The following is a 23,620-nucleotide window of genomic DNA, read 5'->3' on the forward strand; positions in this document are numbered from 1 at the left end:
TATATCTTTTCACCTCCCGATCATCGCTTATCGCGAATTCAATTCTTATTGCTTGGATTCAGGACAGAGAAATGCGCAGAGAGAGAGATTGACAGAAAGAGAGAGAGAGAGAGAGAGAGAGAGAGAGAGAGTATATGTGTATGTATACTATCTTTGACACACTATACTGTTTATTCCTCTGTATCATTTTACATGCCGGTTGTAACTGAACGCGGCGATGCAGCGCGATTACATCGCCATTAATAGGATATTTGTTCTCATTTGTGCGACCCGTTATTTTATTACTGCTCCGCGTTTATATATCATGCAAATGTAAAGCGGCCTTGATATTTGCTATTTTACGATAATCTCTGACCATCTGATGAGGCCGGTAAAAGGTTAAAACGCGGTCCCTAGTTAAGGATGTATCACCCATTAGTGCCGTATTTTCAGTGACGCATCAAGGAGGTCACTCGTAAATTTATTATTTATCAAGCAAACCGGAAAAATCCGCGAGAAAATGAGAAAGGGCCGATTTTTGCCGAGCCTTCAGAACTACAGAGGATATTAAAAATAGAAATTAAAAATAGCACGCTAATTTTTTCAAGGAGCTGTAAAAAGGCTGTAAAAAGTGCCAATTTTAGCAAATATCTCAGCTTTCGAGCGGTCAGTCTTTTTCTAATTTCACGAGCAATGAATTAGATAACAGGTTTGTTTTCTATTCCTGAACTGGCTATATTCGTTCAAGAAGGCAATGTTCCAATATTCACTATCAGTACTAAAAATCTATAGCGTACGTAACATGAACTATAGATTTTCAGTACTGGCAGAGAATATCGGAAAGTAGCCTTTTTGAATTATGCGATGATATACGTAAATAGTACTAACTTTGATTTCAATTACCTCATTTTCAGTATAGTCAATTTTCCTTTACCTTTACATACGTACATATAGATCCTGCTTCGATTAATATTCCGTGAAAATTTGAAGAGATCTCTGAGAAAACGAATTTGTGAACCAACTGCTTTAACAGACGGGCTCGCGCGAGCGTGCAACGCGCAATGGCTCGCGACGACGTTTCCGTCGCACGCGTCAAATTTGCAGGTACGAGTTGATTCAAAGGGGTTAAGGGTGTCTCTCGTAACCATTGCGGTAATTGGTCTCCAAAGGGTGACCTACTTTCGTGTCACCTCGATCCGCGAGGAGGAGGTTTCATTTGCGCGAAATTCCCTCGCGCGCGCAAGCTTTTTCTCTCTCGCGGACGGCGGAGCGACAAGACGCGGGCGGTCGTACATTCGTATTCTCAGAAACGAGGAGGAGCACGTAATTCGAAGGTCCCGAAGTTCCTCATTTTCTGCGGCGACGCGAAAGTTGTCCCGTTGCACCACCGCCGCTGCCGTCTGCGAGGCGGACGCTTTAATTAATCGCCGCGCTTGAAGTTTAAGACGGTAATATTCAGATTTAATATCACGTGCGCCGAGTATGAAATCAATTTCGCTTAGTTCAATCTCACCGCCGGTGAATGTCGCGACGTCTTACAGGTGCTGATTATACGTTAATCGGCAACGAACAGCCTCAACATAAGGTGCAATTTTCTTGCTAAGGTAATGTCCCAACAGTCGTGTATTTAATGACGCGGGCCAACATTGCTTAATTTTCACGCACGCAGACATTATGCGAACTGTTTGTTCGGTAGAAGATTAATATTCTGTAATTTTTGTTGAATTAATTCGTAACGCACTGATTTGAACAGCTGTCAGGTTGTAAAAATGCGACATTGAGAGAGACGATCGCGTCTCATGCACGCTTGCGGATGTAAGGGCGTGCTCGATAATTGGTATTTTTTACTTGACTATTTCCTATTTACATTCTATTTACATTCGTTTCTAGACTAGAAGTCTGTTATAGGGACGAACTAGTTACTCGGATTCATTGTTCTCCGCTTCTTTGAATAATCAATAAACGATAAATCAATAATACATGCAGTTAGAAAATCCTAATAAACTTGTTACGGCTACTTATTAAGGCTGTTATGCCAATTACGGTGTGCTAACACGATTTTTCTCCGACTGACTAATCGTTTCTCTTTCTCTCGTTTCCCTATTAAATGAAAATTAAATGAAAACAGTTCGGATCGCTTTGAAGCTGATTGCTTTTCAATGTGTACACCTTCGATTAGTTTCCAAATCATTTGCGCTTACCAGCCGGAAGACTCATCGGTGATATAACGTTCGTTTTAAATTGACGGAAGTAATTTAATTTGCCGGGCTTTATCCTCGGATACGCGAGAGCTATTCGCGTCGTCGCAAACGATCCTGATTTGATCGGATATGCTATCCACCGTCGCGTAACTTGGAAACCGCATCAAACCGCGTCGGATTACCCAGGTACTCAGCCGCAGCAACGCGCCGGAAATTAATTACGCGTCCCCCTTACGCGGTCCCATTCTTCGTTTAGTAGGTACTTTTTTAAAACCAAATGGCGTTTTGTAAAATTACATCAATAAACACATATATCTGTGTCTGCCTTGTTTATTCAGAGATGTTTATATAGGCTAATTACTAATTAACATTATTAATAATAAGATCATGGTTATACTAATTATTATTATTAGTATAAGAACGGAGACATATGCAACAATATAAAATAACCTAAACCCATATTGATCAGTCGGTATAGTTTTTATCTACTATAAAAAGTATTTATTTTAAGTTTTATTGTAAGTCAGAGTCTTTAGTTTTATTGTAAGTCAGAGAGAAAGAGTTTTATTGTAAGTCAGAGAGAAAGAGAAACGATTAGTCAGTCTTTTATTTTAAGTTTTATTGTAAGTCAGAGTTACTTTTCATTCACTTCATTACGATGGAAAATATTGCTATGAGTAAGCCGTTCGACATATACTTCACAGAGTCTTGTGAGCTAACTTATTTTAAGTCTTTTGACTGACTTCTATGAAAAAGTAAACACTTGAGAACTTTTAGGACGTAAGAGACTCAAGGTTTTGACGGACACATGGGGGACACGGAGGCGGAGTCTGACATTTGAGAAAATATTTCGCGTATCGGCGGCCGCGGAGCCCAAATGTGAGAATTTAAAAAGTTTTGCTCGAAACTTTCGTCCGAAATTCGAGGGTCCGCAGATATCCTGAAAGGAGAGCACATTTTCGCGCTGAGTGAAATTCCCTTAGCGTTGTAATGGAATAAAGTAACTAAAGAAGATTTGTGCCGCTCCTCGCGAAGAATCTCCGGCGGAGGATATTTTCTACCCTCCGTCGTTTAATCTCTCGTTTCCATCGAAGCGTGTTCTATTATTCAGCGTCCACCGTGAACCCCCCCCCTTTTTTTTCCAAGATTGGATTCCAGCGAAACAGAATTTCGGCGCGCGCGCACGGGACTGTATTCCCGATTGCCGGATTTTTTACATACGCGAGGGATAAATTCCTTTTCTATCCATATTTAATATCAGCCGCACGCACGCAGAATACGTGAAATATGCGCGAGAAAATGTGGTAAATTGGCGAATCGCCCACGCCCCGGGCTTATACATCATTAAATCACGACCGATTTTTGCAGGAACGTCAGAATTTACTGTTTCAGAGATTGAACGCGTAGAACATCGGTAGAGAATATATATGTTTGCTCTTCAAAATCTATTCAGGTTTCGTAGTCGATCTTACGCAATTTCTTATTACATTATTCCTGAATATAAATGCGACTTTCACTTCGCACGCCGCGTACGCCGAAAACGGTACACGATGTAGACCTTGATAAATCTGTTTTTATTTCGTTTATGCTTCTTTTTGTGAATGGGACAATTATTTATTATAAAAGCGTATTATAAATTATTTATTATAAAAGTGAATATTCAAAGTGTAAAATGTAAACAGTGGAACGAAACAAATAAGTTTATTTTTACTGAAAGATTGTAGAATAACAAACAAGATATTGTGGAATAAAACAGAACGTACATTACGAAACAAGTCAAATACGTTTTTTGAACGTTTTGCGTTTATAATCGAGTGGTATTTTATTGAAACAATCTGCACATAGATATACGGTTTTATCGGTGCAGTCCTCTATCAAATGTTGTTACCTGTTTTGTTTTAGCTCTAGCATTTTCGATATACTCAAGTTTCTAATATTTTACAAAGAATTGAACACTCACGACAACGCCGTGTCCGCAACCGAAATCGATCCGCGGCTTTAGAAGTTCTCCACAATAAAGTACGAATACGTGTGATAAAACTAATGATTTTACCATACTCTGTTTCTTAAATGACAGAAATATCAGTTGGTGCAAAGATCCAGTATACTGGGAACGATATATGTAACACACGTTGACAACGAATATCAACAACGTGACGCGCTCGTTTAAACCGGGTAACGCAACATACGTTTGCGCGATACGCGATGCGCATCTAATTAATTTCACTAATTATGTAATAAATTTACGCACTTAAACGCACGCGTGTAACTGTAACTTTCTTTTCGAAGCGAGTCACGTACGCGCCATCATCTGCATGTCTATCGGAGATGGCGGAGTTTATCGTTATTTCGAACGAGCTTTCCAACTTTCAGCTACCTCGTTGATTAATTAGATACGCCGGCGAGACTCGGAACTTCTCGAGTGCCCTGTCGAACTGTGTAACTACATTAAAGACTGGAGTGTCCCCTTCGATGCGCCCCAACATACAAGCGCGACGTGCGATTTTAATAGTTACAACATTTTTGAATGATATTCATATTCAAAAGTGAATATGGCAACAATATTACGATATAATTGCGAACGCAAAGCCGATATTACGGCGAAACTTCTTAAGGGGGACAGGGGAGGGGGGAGTAGAAAGGTTTGAGCTTGTGAAAAATCAGTAAAAAATCGAAAAAAAAATACAAGTCATAAATATATATCTTCTTCATTGCGATCGCTTAATAAAATGTACAAGTTGTCGATTGCTCGGAATATATTTTAAGTACCTTATATTGTATCTCGCGTCCAACGTTTATCGTTTAAAATTTACGCAGACACATGTCGAAGTGAACATACCAGACGCGAGAATTTCAATTTCACAAACGAGATATTATTAGAAATTTCAACAGCGTGGCAGACGAACGTTTTCCGAAACGTCCGTAGGATAATCTTATCCGACGAAAACAATGCAGAAGTTTCTTCAGGGATAAACATTCGGACAAAAGATTGAAAACGTACAACATCGATGTCAGATAATGAAAAAATTAATAATGTCGAGAGGCCGATGCGTTGTTCCGTTGCGCCACGTGGTTCAAGTGTCATACACTTTGTGCGACTTAATTGGCGCAAAAATACATGAAGAAAATGTTTGCAGGTGTTTTTGGGTAACGACTGAACCGGCGATATACAAACGTTATGTTCTTAATGCAAACGCAGAAAGACACGTGTGTCTTGATACGCTGCCAACGACGCGCAATAAATCCGTGCGAGTCGAACGGAGAAGCCTTCGCCGTAAAAGCGCGAACGCGGCCGATTTAAAAAATTGCAGCTTTCTTCGAGCAATAACCTAGTTGCTCTTATTAATATTAATCGCTTTGTTTATGTCACTTGCGCGTGTCGCGCGGAGAAAGAGAAAAACAGAGAGAGAGAGAGAGAGAGAGAAAGCGTAAACGAGAATGCATAAAATAGGAAGTACAGGACGGATAACTCGCGCGGTCGTAAGGATAATAAACGATCCTGTAAATCATTTCGTTAAGAACTAATGACCGACTTGGTACGCGCTAGGTCGGTTCTTCCGGCTCGTGATGTCATTCATTCGGGAAGGCGTGCAAATCGGAAACGAGTCCGCCGAGCTCATTTTCGGTCCTAAACACGGGCGGTTTAATTGCGCCTTGCGAAAACACGGCCGGCTGGCCGATCGATTCTCCCTGCGCGTTTACTCAGTTCGTCGGTTTGACTTTACGAAAATTGACATCTCGAGTTTCGAGAAACGCGCATCGATTAGCTTGATTCGGCCGAGCAGTCCGAGATATTTTTAATTCGGTGTAAAATTTCGATCCAAAGCGAAGATTGCTTTAGAAAACGCGTGTGATGCTTTAGATGCGAATACAATTTGCGAAGTGTCTGTGATAAAAGTATCAAGACATTGATAAAGCGGAAAGAGGGTAAGATGAGAATTTTTCCTCATTTTCATAATAACGTAAAAATAATGATCAATTTTTCTTCTGAAGCAGCCTAAAGCCTTGCCTATCATCCGCATGAACTGAAACATTTATAAATATATTAGAATTTGGTTTTTAATGAAAATTTCTTGAGAATTTTTCAATTTCGTCATCTTCATATGTTCTTCTACGTAAGTTAAAAGTAAATTCTTTATGCAGGCGAAAAATAATTTTACAAGTGTACTAAATCGATCAGAAATGTCATTTTATGAGTATATCTTTTTATTTGAACGTAAAACGCAAGAATTCTTGACATGTGTTTTCTTGCTTCTAACGTCATCAAATAAGGACAGTTGCAGCGACTATCTAGGAGACTTAAAAAAAATTGCAATATGAGAAATAAAAAGTAATACGTTATATTATATGCATTTATAGATATATTATACAGTAATTTTATAGAAAAAATGAAAATATCCATTATATAATTCTTGAAAGAATATCATAAAATTACATATGGATGTATCCAAAAAATACATTTCTTAGTATATTATTGTCGTTGACAAATTCAAATTACAACAAACTGTTTATTAATATTAAAAACTTCTAATGAGTTGGATTATTTGTATTTAAACGACTGGTTAATTGTTAATAGTTCAGAAAAATGAGCAAATCGTCATCTTACCATGTTTTCTTCTTATTCGAATTAGAAGTGATGGAAAATAATTTTTGCCCGTACGGCACGTAATGTACCTTTAGTTTTTGTGTAGTACGTCAAGTAATAGTTAATTTTATTTCTATGGAATTTCAATTCGAGAGAAATTTGCAGAGATGCGTAAATTGGTATGCGAAAGAATTGCGAAAGAATATAAAATATGAAGTCGTTATTATATGCAATATCTAGACGAGAATATTCAGTTGGGATTTGTCCCTCTCTCTCTCTCTCTCTCTCTTTCTCTCCTATATCCCGCCTGAATTGACATATTATTAAATTTGCGATTTGGATTCATTCGACTGGATTTAAAAGCGTTTGTGGCGCGCACGGGAATGGCGAATTGTCCGCGTCAACTTTTGTTTGCGTATCGCGATTAAATTTGTACTTCGCTGCGCTAATTGCTCGGGACAATGGCAATTTAACGTGCGAATTTGTTAATAATCCGTTTGGAAAACTTTCGCATATTTGTAATGTGCGCGAAGGCCACGCATCCGATAATTGGGCGCCCGGTTAATTACGCGTGTCGTCGTTTCGCGCGCCCGAAAGGATACGAATCGATCGGAGGCGATTCCTGAAATTATATTCCTGCGAAACGACGATCCCGCCGCTGATGCGGTGCCTCCTAACTGATTGCGGCCTCCGCTCGTAGTACGTTCGTTAGAGCGAGGTTTCGCGGGGATTTATCGGCGCCTTGCGGACGTTCGAACGCCCCTCGCGGTAATTCTTCCCGCGACAAAGAGAAGCCGCGGCAATTTTTCCCGCCGCCTAATCATCCAAGCCCGTCGACACGTTTCGGTGATAAATTACGGCGAGCGGGCGCCCACGCGACTCGCTTCGTCTTCGTTATCCGAAATAGCGAAATGCTTGAAAGGAAAGGGCTCGCGCCGTTCTCATTTGTATATGCGCACCCCCTGTCTTACCTTCTCTTGTTTTCACGTTTACTCCCACCGTTCGCGCTCGCTCTTACGTATTACCGCTCCCTGCCTCTCGCATTTCAAACAATGGGACGCTCGGCTCGTAATCGATGAGTGCCAATACTATTAAGTTTCTCTTCTTTTTATACACGAGAAGTAAGTAATCTTGGGAAAGAAGGAAGGGTCGCTAATTACAATCAGTTGACAAGAGTTAGTTGTGTTAACTTGAAATCAGAAATAATCTCTTTTCTTTTCTCTTTAGGAACTTGTCAATTATTACACCGGTCGGTACACAAATATCACAATTGTATCCTTGATCTAAACCATTAATTCTAGTTGATCTTATAGTGCTGATCACAACTGTAACGATTAAAATCAAAGCTTAATTATACACTGAGAAAAATTATCGTTACTTTCGGTCTCAACTATATCCTTGTTGTGGTTTGAGTCGCAAAAATAGTAATAGAGTAATATGCATATAAAATTATTATTATTGATACTATACGTAACGCTTACTAGGAAGATGGTTCTTCTGATTATAATTCTTTCACTACGATGATTATAGTGTTACAAGTATCAGATATTTTTCTCTCTGTTTGGTTTCCGTATTATAATAGACAACAATCAAAGTAAATTTCTACAAAATTATCTTTTCGGAAGCTACTTTTCTGCGTCGAACTGATGTACATGACAGTCCTGCAAAAGTTTGTGAATGAAACATATGTTTCAATTTTTTTCTACGAAGATAGAAACTTCTAATTTTCTAATCTTCCGTTGTAACTGTAATCATGTTGAGAAAATCCATCTGATAACGTACTATTTCAAAGGAAATTTAGTTTTTTGACGGTATGAAACGTGAAAATAAAAAAAATTATAATAAAAATATGTTCCGTTATTTTATTTTCTTAATTCTTATGTCACATAATTTACAGAAAATTAAAATAAAGCTTCTACTTTCTGAAACTGGAGTTAAATAACTTTTCGGTCATTTTTTGTTTCAACACGCGTGTATAAATAGAAACAAAAATTGAATTTTAAGAAAGATGAAAAAACTCAAGAAAGAAAGATACAATTAAGCCAAATTTGTTGATTAGTGTTATTCGCGAAGTAATTTCCGAGAGTACTCGAATCACCAGAACTGGTGCGTCGCGCGTGTTGCTTACTTTCTGATGAAAATTCGGTCTCGCCCGTGTTTGGCCAGCAATTATGCGATATCGACTGTGCCGGAGTTGCATGCCGAAATTATTACCGCACGATATACAGTTCGACATTGAATCGATAGTGGCCGGTAATGGAATTGAATATTTAACTTGACGATATTGGTTTAGCTACCATCGATTGTCGTTTATTTAGCAATGTTAGCGGCGTTATAACGTTGTCCAAAAGTCGGTACGCTGTCGTTTGCACAGGTGTTCACCTGGTCCACCCGGTGCACAAAAGCGCAAGCATCACGGATGATCCCGGCTAAGTGATTACGTTGCGCTGCGTTGCACGGACAAGCACGATGGAACAGTAGGGTGTATTTTGCGTTAAGTGTCGGATTTACAACGAATCTACCCGCAACGGGAATTCTACACGCAACGCGGATTAGTTGTCAACACGTATCGATTTATAGGTTGAGCTACGCTGATTGCTATTCGAAAGGGAGTTACAATTTTTTGTCGCGCGAATAACAAGCCTACGTGCTCTCGATTATTTTACGTGATCAATCTCTTAAACACGTTAATCTCCTATCACGTAACAATATTTATCATTCTTCTTCATAGATTGTATTCATGCAGAATACGGAAGCAATAAAATTTACAAATATTCTTAAATAATATAATGATAAGTTTATAACACACGTATTATCAATTTATGAATATATTACAAATACATATTTATTATATATAGTTATATTATCATTGGTTACTTTGTTATACTATTATATATTACTTTGTTATACTATTATATATTACTAATTAAAATTATATCTCCCCCTGTATTATAACATACATAAATTTATAACTATATTATATTAAAAATATTTTTCATGATGATATAAATATATTGATTTTCTTTATGAGGGTTTCGAAGAATATTTCATTCATTTCATTCATTTCTCCCGATGGGAGAGATATTTTAAGTCTGCCACCGTGACGTTTCTAAAGATACCGGCCTAATCATGTTATAATCTTCCATTTGGCTCCACTCACAAGTGGATCCCTGAAAAGATTGAATTACGGTGTATTCGCTGGAGACTTCGAATTAATCTAGGTTTTCTCTTTTTCGTCTCGTTTCAGTGCCAGACCACATAAGACCCCGCGTGCACAGTCTACCGGAAAAGGCATACAATCCCAGGGCCAGCGACGACCTGTACAGACTCCGGGCGTTCAGTATTACTCACAAGGGGGTCGTGAATCGGGGCGATTCCATTATTTCCCGGCGTAGCAGAAGCAACACCTCTGTCAACAGCAGCAGGTGAGTGACAGATTACTCTCTATGACACCCGATGCGCGCGGTGGTATGAATTAATGTTACCGTTAAATTACCGGTCTTCTACTTTCCCCCCGCGCGGCACTTGAGCCGCCTCGGAGCTCGGTATTTCCGTAGCTCGACATACGTAGAACTTTGCGACGAACGGCTGCATCCGGATCCTACTCGGTAAGTAAGCTTCCGACGGAAGTTATTGCCTCAAAATGTACGGGATATATAGTACATCCTTCGCGCTTGAGCGCGTTGTATTATTTTGCGGGTGAGTAAGGCTAAGTGTTACATCGGAGCTGCTGTTATTTAAGGTGCACGCTGTGTACGACGGATTTACTCGATAGCTACATACAGAGAGAGAGAGAGAGAAGAGTGGTAGAATCAATGAAATTTTGCTTAAACTTGTTACTTTCTACAACGTAACTTCGCGACACGTGACTGACTTTTGGTGCACGACGAACATGTGCATACTTAAATTCGCCGTGCCAATGCCCCTTCGGATATGGGAAGGCCAAATATTGACTCCAGAAACCGACTACTCCTCTTACCTGACGTCAATATTGATTCAGGAAGTTAGATGAAACGAAGCATCTCGTTGGCTTCATATCAAGGGAAAAAAGCCGAAAGCCGGGGAGCAAACGAGTGAAAGAAAGAGAGAGAGAGAGAGAGAGAGAGAGAAAGTGGTATGGCGACATAAACTCCAGAGCGCCGAAGGAAGGAATTGGTGAAAACGTAGTAATCTCAAATACATGATGTCTCCTTCGACAGCGTTTGAAAAATATTTCTCTTTCAATACCCCTAAAGCCGTCCGCCCTTCTTTCTCTCTTTTTTACCCTTTCTCCTACAGTCCCTTCTTGTTTAATCACTTTTCCCTCTTCTCTCTTTCTCCCTCTCCTTCTCTTTCTATTTCTTTCTATTTGATGTTACCACTCAAGCACGCAATCTCAGGAAAAATGAAAGAAAATTCCATGAGAATACATATTGGGAGTCTAACTTTGCGAAACTTTGTTAGGTCGGCCCGATCCCTTTCTTTCTCTACTTCAAAGAAGAGGGCGAATCAATGAAATTTCTCACGTCTCTCTCCTTACGTGATAGAAATAGCGTGTTAGACTATTTCGGAGAGCGCATATATTCTAACAGTTATAACTTTATTTCACTCTTGTTCGGCCTTATGAATTTCTGCCGATAAGGTATTAATTCGCGCGGCCCTCCGTCATGAATGATTTCCACCGTTGTAAGAATTTTAACGAAGCTGGAAGCCGAAATAGCTCAGTCCGCTTCATCATCGAGATTCATCTTTTATTAGATTCAATTTTGATCGTTTCACTTTAACGCGCGTATCAATTTACTTCTTATTTCCGAGCAGCTGTAGTGACGTTTCTCGCAATAAATCTCTCCGGCACTCAAATTTTAATGCCCTCTCACTTAGCAAATTAAACGGAGCGAGTCGCTTAAGTTCGAGAGCGAACCGCTTTACGAGGTTAAACGGAAATTGCGCGTAGGCCCCCCGTTTTTACAGTTACTTCATTTTTGTTTGCGAATCTCGCCGGGAAAGCGGAATAACTCTCATAAATAAACTGCAACCGGAAAGGTCTCGCGAATTGGAAAAATCTTTTCACGCGCAACGGACTGTGTGACAAAATAAATATGAGAGCTCAGAGACTTGTAGTTTCTTTTTCTAAAACATACGAGTACTTAAAATATGCAGATGCGACCCTCCTTGGTGGGATTTGTCGAGTTAACTCTTCTATGCACATTCTGTGTCTTACAAATGAAAGGTATTTCTATCTTAATCGATTTCTGTTTTAACCAAATTGCGAAATTACAAGTAATTAAAAATTACGAGAAAAAAATAAAAACCTGTTACTGCAAGATTAAATTGATATAGTTCAGAATTAATGTTTAATATATAATAACCTTCTCTCAAAAACAATTTTTTTTTAATATTTAAAAAGAACAATTACTCGCGTGTATTTGGTTCCTTTTTTACCTTTCTCTTAAAAAATGTAATTTTTTGTAGATTTCGGTTACATGAATAAGTAGTATCGTATCCGACAGTATTAATCGACAGACTTGGGCACTTGATTGATGAAAAAGCAAAGTTTCTAAAAGTTGTCATCGAAAAAGTGAAGGATACTGATTTATATAAGCATTTCTTTTATGCATCGGTTTGGAGACCAAGTTTTATTTCAGGTTGTTCTTTGACGTGTGTATCGAAAAACTTGACGAAGACTTGTCGATCAAATGAAATTGCTGCAGTTACCCAAAACCTATTTAGAATGATAATAATATCATTGTCAAGAATATTCTAGGGCAAAATTTTCCGTGTAATTTATTTTAATCGGATATTTTCCTCTAAACATTCCTACTTTTCCATTAGTTAATAAAATTTTATAAAAATATTCTCAAGTATTAAAATTACATTATTACAATTTATTACAATTACATTTACAATTTATTACTATTACAAATATTACAATTACATTTAAAATATTTTCATTTCTTATTTTCATTTCTCATTTTCTCATTTCCCTTTACGGTAAAATATGTGATATTGTAATCCATTGCTTCTTTAATATTGGACCGACTGTGCCTCTGTCAATACTACAAGCTCATTCCTTTGAAAGCGAAGGCCCATTTAAAAAGCAAATATCCTCATCTGTGAAACCTAGTATCGCGATAAAGTTTCACGATTAAATATCCAAGTATAAATATCCGAAAGGGAATGTAATCTACCCCCTATTCCCGCGATAACAGGGACAGAGTGTTATCGTGCATGCGGGGGTGGATATTTATCGCGGAGCAGCATTTAGGTACAACGATAAGGTTACGGACGAATCTCGTGATAAAAGAATTTCGATAAGTGGCCTTTATACAAGAACGAGGTCGGTGCCTTCTGCATATTCTGAAGTTTGCAATTACTGAAAATGTTTGTCACTTATTTCTGGGTGGATCGATCAATTTTGTCAAGCGAGAGCTTAACTCCCTCTCGAATCGACTGTTCTCGTTGGATACCTGCGTAGAATGTATTTCGCTTCTGTTATTGACCTGCCTAGACAACAATTCTGTCCTAGATTGATATAATATGATGAATTGCATCTTCGACAAGTACCTTTTGAGCTTTATTCTGCGTGCACAGTAAAACCATATTTTTTCGTACAGCCATACTGTAAATATAAGTTTGTACGTCACAAAAAAGTACTATACTCCATATAGTTATCTTTCAAGCATTCAAAACGGAAATACAGATATTTGTACTATTTTGATAACTTCGGTATTACGATTTAATTATTATATTTAACTATTTAAAAAAAATTATGAGATAGGCTGGTAAGTTCGATTTCTGCACAACGAATACTGCTGTATAGGATTTGGTAAAAATTAAGTTTTATTTCTAACTAATTTTTAAATTAAACGTTAAGAGCCTATAAAATTAACTTAGTCAAATTAAAAGTTACTTAAACAAAAACTTAATTAAAAGCTAAATTAAATTAAATCAACTTATTAAAGTTAAAAGTTAATTATACTATATGTGTATGATTTTAAATTATATACGTATGTTTTTCTGCATAAATAATCTTTTCATATTGTAGATTAAATTTATATGAAATAGTAAAGAGGTAGTCTACTATAAGAAAATGTCGACTGTTTCGTTCTCAACATTCCATAAAGAAAGAGCATTAACATTTAAAGAGACGAGAAAGAGATTCTACTGGCATTACTTTTATTTTTTCTTATTCCTCATTGAGCAGCTCAATGATTTTAATATTGATAAATTATTTTAACTTGTATAAAAAAAGTAGTTAGTTAAAGTTAATTTTAAAGAATTGTAGATAACTAAATTAAGAACGAGCTCATTTAAAATTAACTAAACGTTAAGTTAAAAATTATTAATTTTTTAACTTTTAACCGATTAATTAATTATTACCCGACGCTGTCATATTAATGATATGACGCTGTCATATTATAAAATAACGGAAAGTCAGTTGTTCTCAAATTATTGACTAAAATAGGCGAAATCAATAGAAAGGGGATATTGAAATTAATATTGAAGTTTCGAATATTAATATTTACTTCCCGCTGATTTTTTTTCGAAAACGAACAACCGTAATAAATTTTATCATCGTGTATCCAATATTAAACATAGTTTTGGGAAATATTCTCGCATCGCGCTGCCGAAATGATCAAAGTTTATCTCCGAAAAGAAACATTTTTTCGGGTGCATTTTTTCTTTAACTATTTTAGGTTTCAACGTCAGAATAATAAATAAATGTTATTAAAACATGGGAGCTAAAGTTTGCGAACGATGACCTTTGTGCAAAATCTCGTTAACTTGAAACGTATTTCAAGTTTCACGATCGAAATGATTTTTCGATCATCCGAATTTGATCGTGTGAGGGATGACCTTCCGGGTCAAATATGGAAAGTCGGCGCGATTCACAATTCATTTCTTCCCATCAGCGTAGGATCTCTAAACGGACATTGGAAGGTTGTCCCGATGATGTATGTGACCCGTTTTAGCGAGGATTCCTGTAAGCGATCCATCTCGGTTAAATCAGCATCACCGTTCGTGATCGGGCGCATTAGAATGGCAGATATGGCTCGCGTTAAACACGCACGGAGAAAAATATTTGGTTGGCACAGAAAATTGTTAGTTACTACGGGGACAGCAGAAAGATTCGTTGGACGGAAAAAATAATTTTGCTGTCGATTGTAGCAAAACAAGTCGTTGCGACAGCGGTTAAATTTCGTTGGCATAATCAAATTCTCTTGCCGTCGATATATCCGGTAAATTAATATTCTTAATATATTTTTTCGCTGTCCCTATAATAATGAATAATCTATCGTGCTGGCAAAATATTTCTCTTCGCGCGGAGAATTATCTCTTAACATTGCACACACTTTCTACAACAATTGCAACTCCGTTCACTCAGATATTGGGAATATAATTAAATTCCCGCCGTTGACTTTAGATAAAGCTGACAACAGCGTATTGAGACTTTTGTGGCCAATTGTTGTTTTGTTAGAAAGGTTGATATTAGAAAAGCTCCAACAATAATATATATGACTAATAATAATAATATATATAATAATAATATAACAGTTCGCTGCTCAACAATTAACCATACTTTTGGTCCGATAAAAAATGAACGCCGAAAAGGTACATCTTCGTCATTGTGTGCTTCGCTACTATTACTAATTTTCGCCGTGGTAAAACCGCTGCTGAAGCAGCCAGAATTATTTGTGGGACGTATTGTGACGGTACTGTGACGGAAAGAGCGTGTTGAGATTGATTTGTAAAATTTAAAAGTGGAAAGTTCGACGTGGGCGATCGACCGCGCTCCGAACCACTCGAGGCGATCGAAGACGAGGAGTTGCAAACATTTCTGGATGAAAACTCAGCACAGACGCAAAAAGAGTTTGCAAAACAACTCGGAGCGATTCAAGCCGCCATTTCCAAGCGATTACACGCGATGGAAAAGATCAAAAGGGGAGGCAAGTGGATGCCGCGTCAGTTGGCCGAGGAGGAGAAAATTGTCTACGGTGTTTCGACACTTGTCTCTTACCGTTGACAAGACAACGAAAGAAGAGTTTCTTGCGGCGAATCGTGACAGGCGATGAGAAATTGGTTACTGTGATAACCCTAAGCGCGAAAAATCGTGGGTGGATTCTCGGTAACTGACAGTTTCGATATCAAAATATAACGTACACGGTAAGAAGCTACTTTACTGCATCAAGTGAGATGAACATGGAATCCTGTATTACGAGCTCTTTTCATCGGGTCAAACGATCACAACGGAACGCTATGTGCACCAATTAAACCGTTTGAACTATGCATTTCAAAAGAAACGGTCGGCATGTGCCTCAAAACGACCTAAAGTTATTTTGCTCCACAACAACGTGAAGCCCCGTTTACTCGATACTGAAAATTAAATTTATTATTTTAATACTTACACATATGAATACTTACACATATTTTTCGAATATCGAACGCAAAATATTGAGATAACACAAACACAATATGACAAACACACGGGTATGTAAAAGATTCGATAGAAAAATTTGAACAAGGACCTTTAACACAGGTACACAATTTTTTTGCTACTTTTTATTCTTTTTTATTATTCTAGATAAAACGCATGAAACACAAAATGCCGGGAAAGAGCAGACGGACTCTGTACATTTCATTGGATTAATTATACATCAGCACTCGTGTGTGTTCTGCGTTCCCGCGTACGAGTGAAAATTTCATCACTATCAAACAGTCGAATAATTATTCTTCGATAATTACTCTTGCAGGAAATAAATATGATTTCATTAATTAAAAATTTGCAAAATTGTCATCGCTCGTCGGATCGCTAATCTATTTCGCGAATATCGCGCGCTTTGTTGCGACAAACATCGTCGACGGCCGGGCGAAAATCCGCCCTTAGATTTTCCAGTGCTCCGCACCAATCGTGGGGAGGGAAGGCACTCGTTAAAATACGTGCAAGCGAGCGCTTCCCGTGGATCATTGGATCCGCGTGAGCCGATTCCACGGATACAAAGCGTGCCCGAGAAATCCATAGTCCTCGCGGGCTCGCGCTCGCTCTATTTGCCGCGCGCTCGCGCGACAGGATATTGAAAGCCCGTCCTGTTACCGCCAAGATCCCGGACACTCTCGGTGTACCGAGCCGGTCCTTTCATCGACAGTTACGTGTCGTAAATTCTGACGATGCACGTTATGCCGGCGAAGTCGGCGCGAAACTTTCGTCGCCGCTTATTGCATGTCGCGTGGGTCGCCGGTAACGTTATTCCATTTTAGAGGGTGTCGCCCCTGCTGACTCGCTCTTCTTTACTGCTCCCCCGTCGGTTCTGCCACCCTCTCCCCGGCTTTTCCATCATCCCTTAAATCGTATTTCCTTTGATCGACTCGGTTCTTCCTTTCGCCTTGGTGTCGCAGTCGCACGTGCTAGCTCCCGGTTTAGTGTAACATGGCAAGAACTCGGCAGAGTGAGAGAAAGAAAGAGGATAGGAGGGGGGAGGGGAGAAGAGACGGAGGGCGAAAAGAAAGACGAGAAAGTCGCGCGATATTTTAACAGCGCGCGCGAGAAAAGCTGCTCGTGGTGGCGTCGAGCTTCGTTTCTGAATCTTTTCAACATTCACAAGCGCCTCTGCTGTGTCACACTTCCGATAAACGTCACGGATAGGCCCGGGCAATGCTACTTTAGATAGAACTTAGGATGCTAGTGTTGCGTTGCTTTCTACTGAAAGTGATATTCAAGAAATGTCGCGTTCCGTGCACCGTGACGATATTAAAGGTGCGTCATACTTGTAAACTTCGCCGGCAGGATACCGACTTATTTTTACAAAGTCTACGTCATACTGGCTGCACAGAATCGTAAATGCTTCTACGCAGTGAAAGCACGCGCGAAAATCAATTCGAGTATTGCTCGATATGTGACGAAAGTGAAGGAACATTTCTAAATCGATGCGCGCATTTCCCGCTTCCCTGAATTCAGTTTTCCGAATCTTTTAACCCTCCCGACTCCCAAGCGGGACGAGTCGTTCACTCCACAAATGGTTTCTTTCGAATTCGATTCTGCCGGACAATTTTGGCAATTTTGCCAATTTTTGTGGACTTTTCCAATTGATTTTTATAAATAAAAATAATTGTGTTATATTTACGCACCGATACCGCTTATTTACTATATTTTAATATAATCTTTAACTTCATAAACATGCTGTTACAATTTCTTTTCGATACAGCCGCTCGCCCCACTTGGGAACTTACGTCTGAGAAATCAGTGAAAGGATAATTCAGTAAACGGGAAATCGTTTTCGAAGAATCACGCTATCCGAAAAGGCAAGGGACTGAAAATGAGTTTTTTTTCGAAATTCCAAGTCTTCCAAGTCCGAACAGATGCGCGACGTCCTGTGAGCTGGCCCGATTCATCAATTCCAGACGCAAGAAGTTGAATTTCATTTTTCACCTGAACGCTCACCCATGCGCCGATGGAATCGGGTTAATTCAGGCTTCGGGAGAACGGCCGACCTTGCTTTTCGTCCTGCGTTCGAACGTCCTGCCCCGGCCTTGATAATATTTGCAATCGGTAAAGTTGACATCCTAGCCGTCGTTCTCGAAATTGATATGCAAGAGCGTGGGCGCCGGTGGGCGATTGGAGAGCGAGCGATTCCGTCGATCATTAAAACTTACATAACGCTCTGTGTTCGGTTAATTAAGCATCGTGCAATTGGGGTCAGTGAGAGAAGAGTCGCGCGGTGTCTTGCGTAGTTTATTGTACAAAGATAAATGAACAGTGAGGTGAAGTTGTCGCGCGGCGAGGCGCGCCGGCAACGACGGGGAACGATCTGCGTATTCACGAGGTGGAGGTTCGCGCGGCCGGCTGGGGGAGATCCTCGGAAGAAGAAGAAGAAGGAAGGGGGCTGCTGCTGCTATTTGGCGAACTACGTCGATTGGAGATGAGCCAGACTCTTTTGAACGTTCCCTCGCTCGCTCGCTCGCACGTTTTCAATTTCTTCCTCCCCATCCGTCTCCCCGCTCGTCGTATTTCTTTTCGTCGCAATCATCGGCACGACGCGACTATGCGTGTGACGGCTCGTTATTTCCGTGCCGTAACCCCGACGGGAGTGGACGCCTTGACCTCGTCGATTCGATTTTCCCCCCGCCTCCCCGGCCGCGAACCTCGCTCTTGAATTGGGGAACCGCTCGCGAACGAATCCCGGCTTTCCTCATCTTCTCCTCGCAACTTCCTATTTCGGTTTCTCCCGGGCATTTTCGACGGAAACGAATCTTGGGCGCGTGTGAGGGATCGGACGGCCGAATCGAGCGACGTAATAGGATGCATGATTTCGAGAGAGGGGTGAAGCACTCTTCAATACGACGAGCCCGGCCGGATCTTCAGCCTCTCCTCGCGCGATGTCTTTTGTCTTCGTTCGGGGAGGATTCGCGTTACTCTCTCTAACACTAATCGCTGTACTCGACCGTCTCCTCGTAGTCCATCGATTGCTGGGACCTGGTGGACGAGGAAGTGACGGATTTAACCGAGGTCGATGACTCCACGACTGACTTGGTCTGGACGCTTTGTACGGATTTCGACGACGAGACGGATTTCGTCGCCGACGTTACGTTCATGGATTGCTCGACGAGGCTGCTGGACGAGTCGTTCACTGAAAGAACATCAAGATCACTCTCTCTTTGTATGGGTCTCTCGGAGGTTCTCGTTTTGAAGATCAATCGGATTTCACGGGCATTTATTCAGTCGCATTCAGCGGCTCGCACAATTATCGCGTTTAATTAATCCCAAGCGGAGTTAAGGACTAATTGATATTATATCCGTGGAAACAGACGGAACATGAGGCATCATGAAGACCGGTAATAACGAGATGTGTTATAAACGATCGGGTAAACGATGAACGCGATGCAGACGGCGGATAATCAGTGGGTTATAAATAGCCGTGAATAATTGGTGAATCGCGAATAGTAGTCGTTAGAACAATACGTCATTATGTCAACGCGGACGACAACGCTGCTCGTTCCGTGCAACGAGCGCGCTTATCGCGTGATTAGACGAAAGTGAAACGGACAATGTCGTTATTCGGCGATATATCTGATCGAAGAGTCGCGTCGTCAGATGAGATTACAATTTTTCCCTCGCATCATCAGGGCTTTCGCGTATGAGCTGGCGTGACCGCAAAATGCAAACTTAAGCTGAAGAACTAATCAGGATATAGCTTTAGGTTTGTGACTTCCATCCTCTCTTAGGGTTAAAAGGTCGGGAGAAGATGGAAGTGTAACTAAGATTTCAACCAATCAATTCCCGGTTACACGGAAAGAAGTTTGGTTGAATTAACCAGAAAACGGACAGCCAAACGCGTTTTGATTGTGAGAATTTCTTTTGGTTGTCCATTTCCTGATTAATTTGATCGACCAGACTTGTTCTTTCGTATACTTCTACTCACGATCAGAAGGCCGATTGTGCATCTTCGTTTTTTCTCGCCACTCGTATTTTCATCTCGTGCGAATAAGTACGATTGGCTATATGCACAATGGAAATATAATATCCTTTTGACACCGTTCGGTGTTATTCGACACGAAATTACTTGTCGAGCAATCTTATATGAAGTATATCACATTTTCACCGTAGTGAAAGATGCAATCAAATGAAAGTTCACTTTTGCAATTCTCACTATGTTTTGAGAAACAAAATCGACCTCTAGATTTACTGTTAGAGAAAGAGAGAGAAAGAGAGAGAGAGTTCTATCTTTTTCTAAAGTGCATAAATCTAAGTCAATACCCTGATTGATTCCTCAGCTCAAATTTAAGTTTTAAGTTTACGATTGCGGAGATTTGCGTGCGGTTCGCCTTTAACGCGAGCTTATAAAAATTGCGTGCCGCACATCGGACACCGTCGAATAAAAGAGGAATCTTCTTGGCAGCTCGGTAATCAGACGTCGTTATTTCCAGCCCGTCTCGGGAGTCGCACGTTCCGAATGAAAAGTATTCGCGATCCGGATGAACGACGATCGAGATTCTGCGACTAAATTAGGCTGACTGCGAATTAATTATTGCGGAGCACTCGGGGACGCGTGAAAAATCCAATCGAGAGCTTACCTTTGGCGACTTCCATGACGGCGTTATCGGATGCTTTTCGACTACGGGAGACGACTATGACGACTGTGACACGCACCAGCACCGGGATCGAATTCGCGAATGGTGAGGAGAACGTCGGAGCTTTGAGTTATTCTAAACCGGCGAGCGGAGAGGGAAAGTCTACGATCACGTGGCAGGAGATGAACAAGCGTGAAACGCGAGGAACCGCGGCGTGGAAATATTCGTGGAATCTCAGCCGGTGGCGCGTAATGTGGGTGCAATGCTGAGTCAATGCTCTTCGTTTTTCGACAAGCCGCCACGGCGCAATGCTTTGCAAGTGAAAGTTTCTCGCCAAAATTCTGAATTCGATAATGATTTGACGATGACTGAATTTGATGAGTGATGTTTCATATACGGAAAATGTCTTTAAGGTAGCAGCTATAAAATGATTAAATCTTTTGAGAATTTATTGAAACTTGGACTATATAGAGATTTAAATATAACTTAATTATTGGTTCAATTATGAGAAAATTTGAACATTCGGAAGCTGAGATATTTGCAATTAAAGGTCATACTTTTTATACGTATTCCTCAAGGTTAACGTCCTATTTTTACCTTCTATTTTTAATTTCCTCTAAACTAAATTTAAGATTTTAATAAAAATACTACTGTGATATTAAGGGCTAATATAAAGGCGAATTATGCAAAAATTTTTGATTTTAATTGTTATATCTACGACTAACACAAAATTAAATAAAGTTAACTGTTTAGATCGCTAGTGTAATCTTTCGAAATGTGCAAGTGGATTATGCTTTAAACGCCGATTATTTCAACAGTAACACTTCAGCACTGAAATATGCATTTCGTTGTTCCAATCTCTGTTGCAGTATTTTAGGAACTATACGCATTCTATTGCGAGCATTCGTACGAACGTTACCAATAGAATGCGAGACAGCTGTCCGCAGCATCTGCGACCGTTCGAAATGTGAGTCACGCTAATGTGCACGCAGCTTTATTTGTTCTATTTTCCTCTTACTGCAGGTCGTTCGCCCTGATCTATATTTTTTCAAGCACTTCGCAAAACATGTGGTCCTTTGCCCTTTTCTCGAATACATGCGCGATTTCCTAATGCAAACTTTCGTATTTATCGAGGCACGAACCTCGGAAATGCATAAATGATGAGCTCTTTCGAAAAGCGTTATAAACGTTATTCCAATGGAAATAAATTCCAACGGGCGAATGATAAATATGTAATATAAATATGATGAATAAAATATTTTATAAGTTTAGAAGTAGTGACCTGTATGTGAAACTTGCGGCAATTTCTGTACAACGTGAAAAATCTGTCAAATATTACTTTATGTAACACACTTGTGTTACCGTGAAATATGCGAATGTGATTTTATAAATTTCCGCAAAGCTCGACAACGACACGGCGGTATTTTTACAAGTGTGAATGACCTGTCACGCACAAGTGATAGGGGATGTCACAATAAATGTCACATCATTTATTTGTCAGCCGTTTCGAGTATACATTCCTACACGAAAAGTACACACACACATATATATAGACATAAATATATATATATATGTATACGTACATATATGAAAAGTGCCAAACACGATGTATCCTGTGGCGATGTTACAGTTACAGAAAGTATATCTTGTAAATGGCTCCTATCCTTTTCCGAGGCAACGCGCGAGGTTCGCGCGGAAAACGCACGAATATAAACGTAACTTGCAAAACATGACATTTTGTGCACCATGTTTTTATGGAATTTCGTATATTTTGCGTGACACAAAACGGAGCGATGTTGCGGAACGATATATTAGGGCATAACGTACTCTACAAGAGACATCGTTTTGATTGTGCCAGGTTGGACAATAAGAAACTATCGGAAGCTTAGAATTCTTAAAAATTTTATATTCAATATTACACTTCGAGGCTTAAACTCCGGTCGGAACTCACGAATTTGTGCTATACGTGTTGGAAAAGTTAGTTAAAACTCGATTTTAATCAAGACTCTTCTATCTGCGGAGTCTCGCTGTTTCCGCAACAAGATTTTCAGTCGAAGAAAATTGAAATCTCCTTCTCAGGACGTTCAAAATAGCGTGTCGTAGGCGCGAATACAGTCACGTATGCGATGTCGCTGCGGAAATCACTTCGATAAACGAGCGCACACTTGCTGCACCGGCGTTGTAACGCTTTTCACGAAGGGAAAGCTCGCGGATAAGCGCGTTGTTTTGTCTGAATAATGGCGAAAAGTTACAGCGCCGTCGGCCGACACGTAGAATAGAAAGCAGCTAAACGACTATTACCATCCATGGGAATTAAACCGCGCCCGAGAGTTTGTGGATTCTAATGCTTTTGCGGCCGCAACGGAGGTTTCATTCATGCGACCGCCGGCCGTCGGTGTGTTTAAAATTTAACGGCACGCAAATCCGGTGCAGCGTGTAACGAGCAGTATCCCGAAAAATTACATACGTGCTTTTACCAGTGCAGATACTGGACCACGTCTCTCTTTCCTTCGTACTTTTACGTTCATATTATGCGCGAAGAAAAATGTACGTTAGGTGTATTTTTTGGACGGGCTTATATAGATGAAGCCCGACTCTTGCTTCGTTTAAAGCCGTTTTATCCGAAAGAAAAGTTTTCCTTTCTACGAAAGCATTGTCTCGCGTTTCCGGAAGAAATGTCGGGGGCACTTTTTCAACAAAAGGGACTAACTTTAATTTTCAATATACAAAAGAGACGAAGAAATTTTTAATGGGTTCAGAGCCCGTCGTGAGCCTTTTGTCATTTTCAGATACAAGCTCGATGAGAGAGAGA

At 39.9% G+C, this 23,620-nt stretch overlaps 1 protein-coding gene across 5 annotated transcripts in view; it reads left to right on the plus strand.

Annotated features, from left to right (window-relative positions):
* The window catches only part of LOC106746322, a 63,643-nt gene that overhangs the window by 9,956 nt on the left and 30,067 nt on the right, over window positions 1–23,620 (plus strand). For all 5 annotated transcript variants that reach the window (XM_014622826.1, XM_014622824.1, XM_014622828.1 and 2 more), the window contains exon 4: window positions 10,013–10,190. In XM_014622826.1, the coding sequence (XP_014478312.1) occupies window positions 10,013–10,190 (178 nt within the window). The remainder of the gene's footprint in view (window positions 1–10,012; window positions 10,191–23,620) is intronic.

The sequence above is a fragment of the Dinoponera quadriceps genome, unplaced genomic scaffold (genome assembly GCF_001313825.1).
Source record: "Dinoponera quadriceps isolate SergipeBrazil2010 unplaced genomic scaffold, ASM131382v1 scaffold566, whole genome shotgun sequence".
Taxonomy (NCBI): domain Eukaryota; kingdom Metazoa; phylum Arthropoda; class Insecta; order Hymenoptera; family Formicidae; genus Dinoponera; species Dinoponera quadriceps.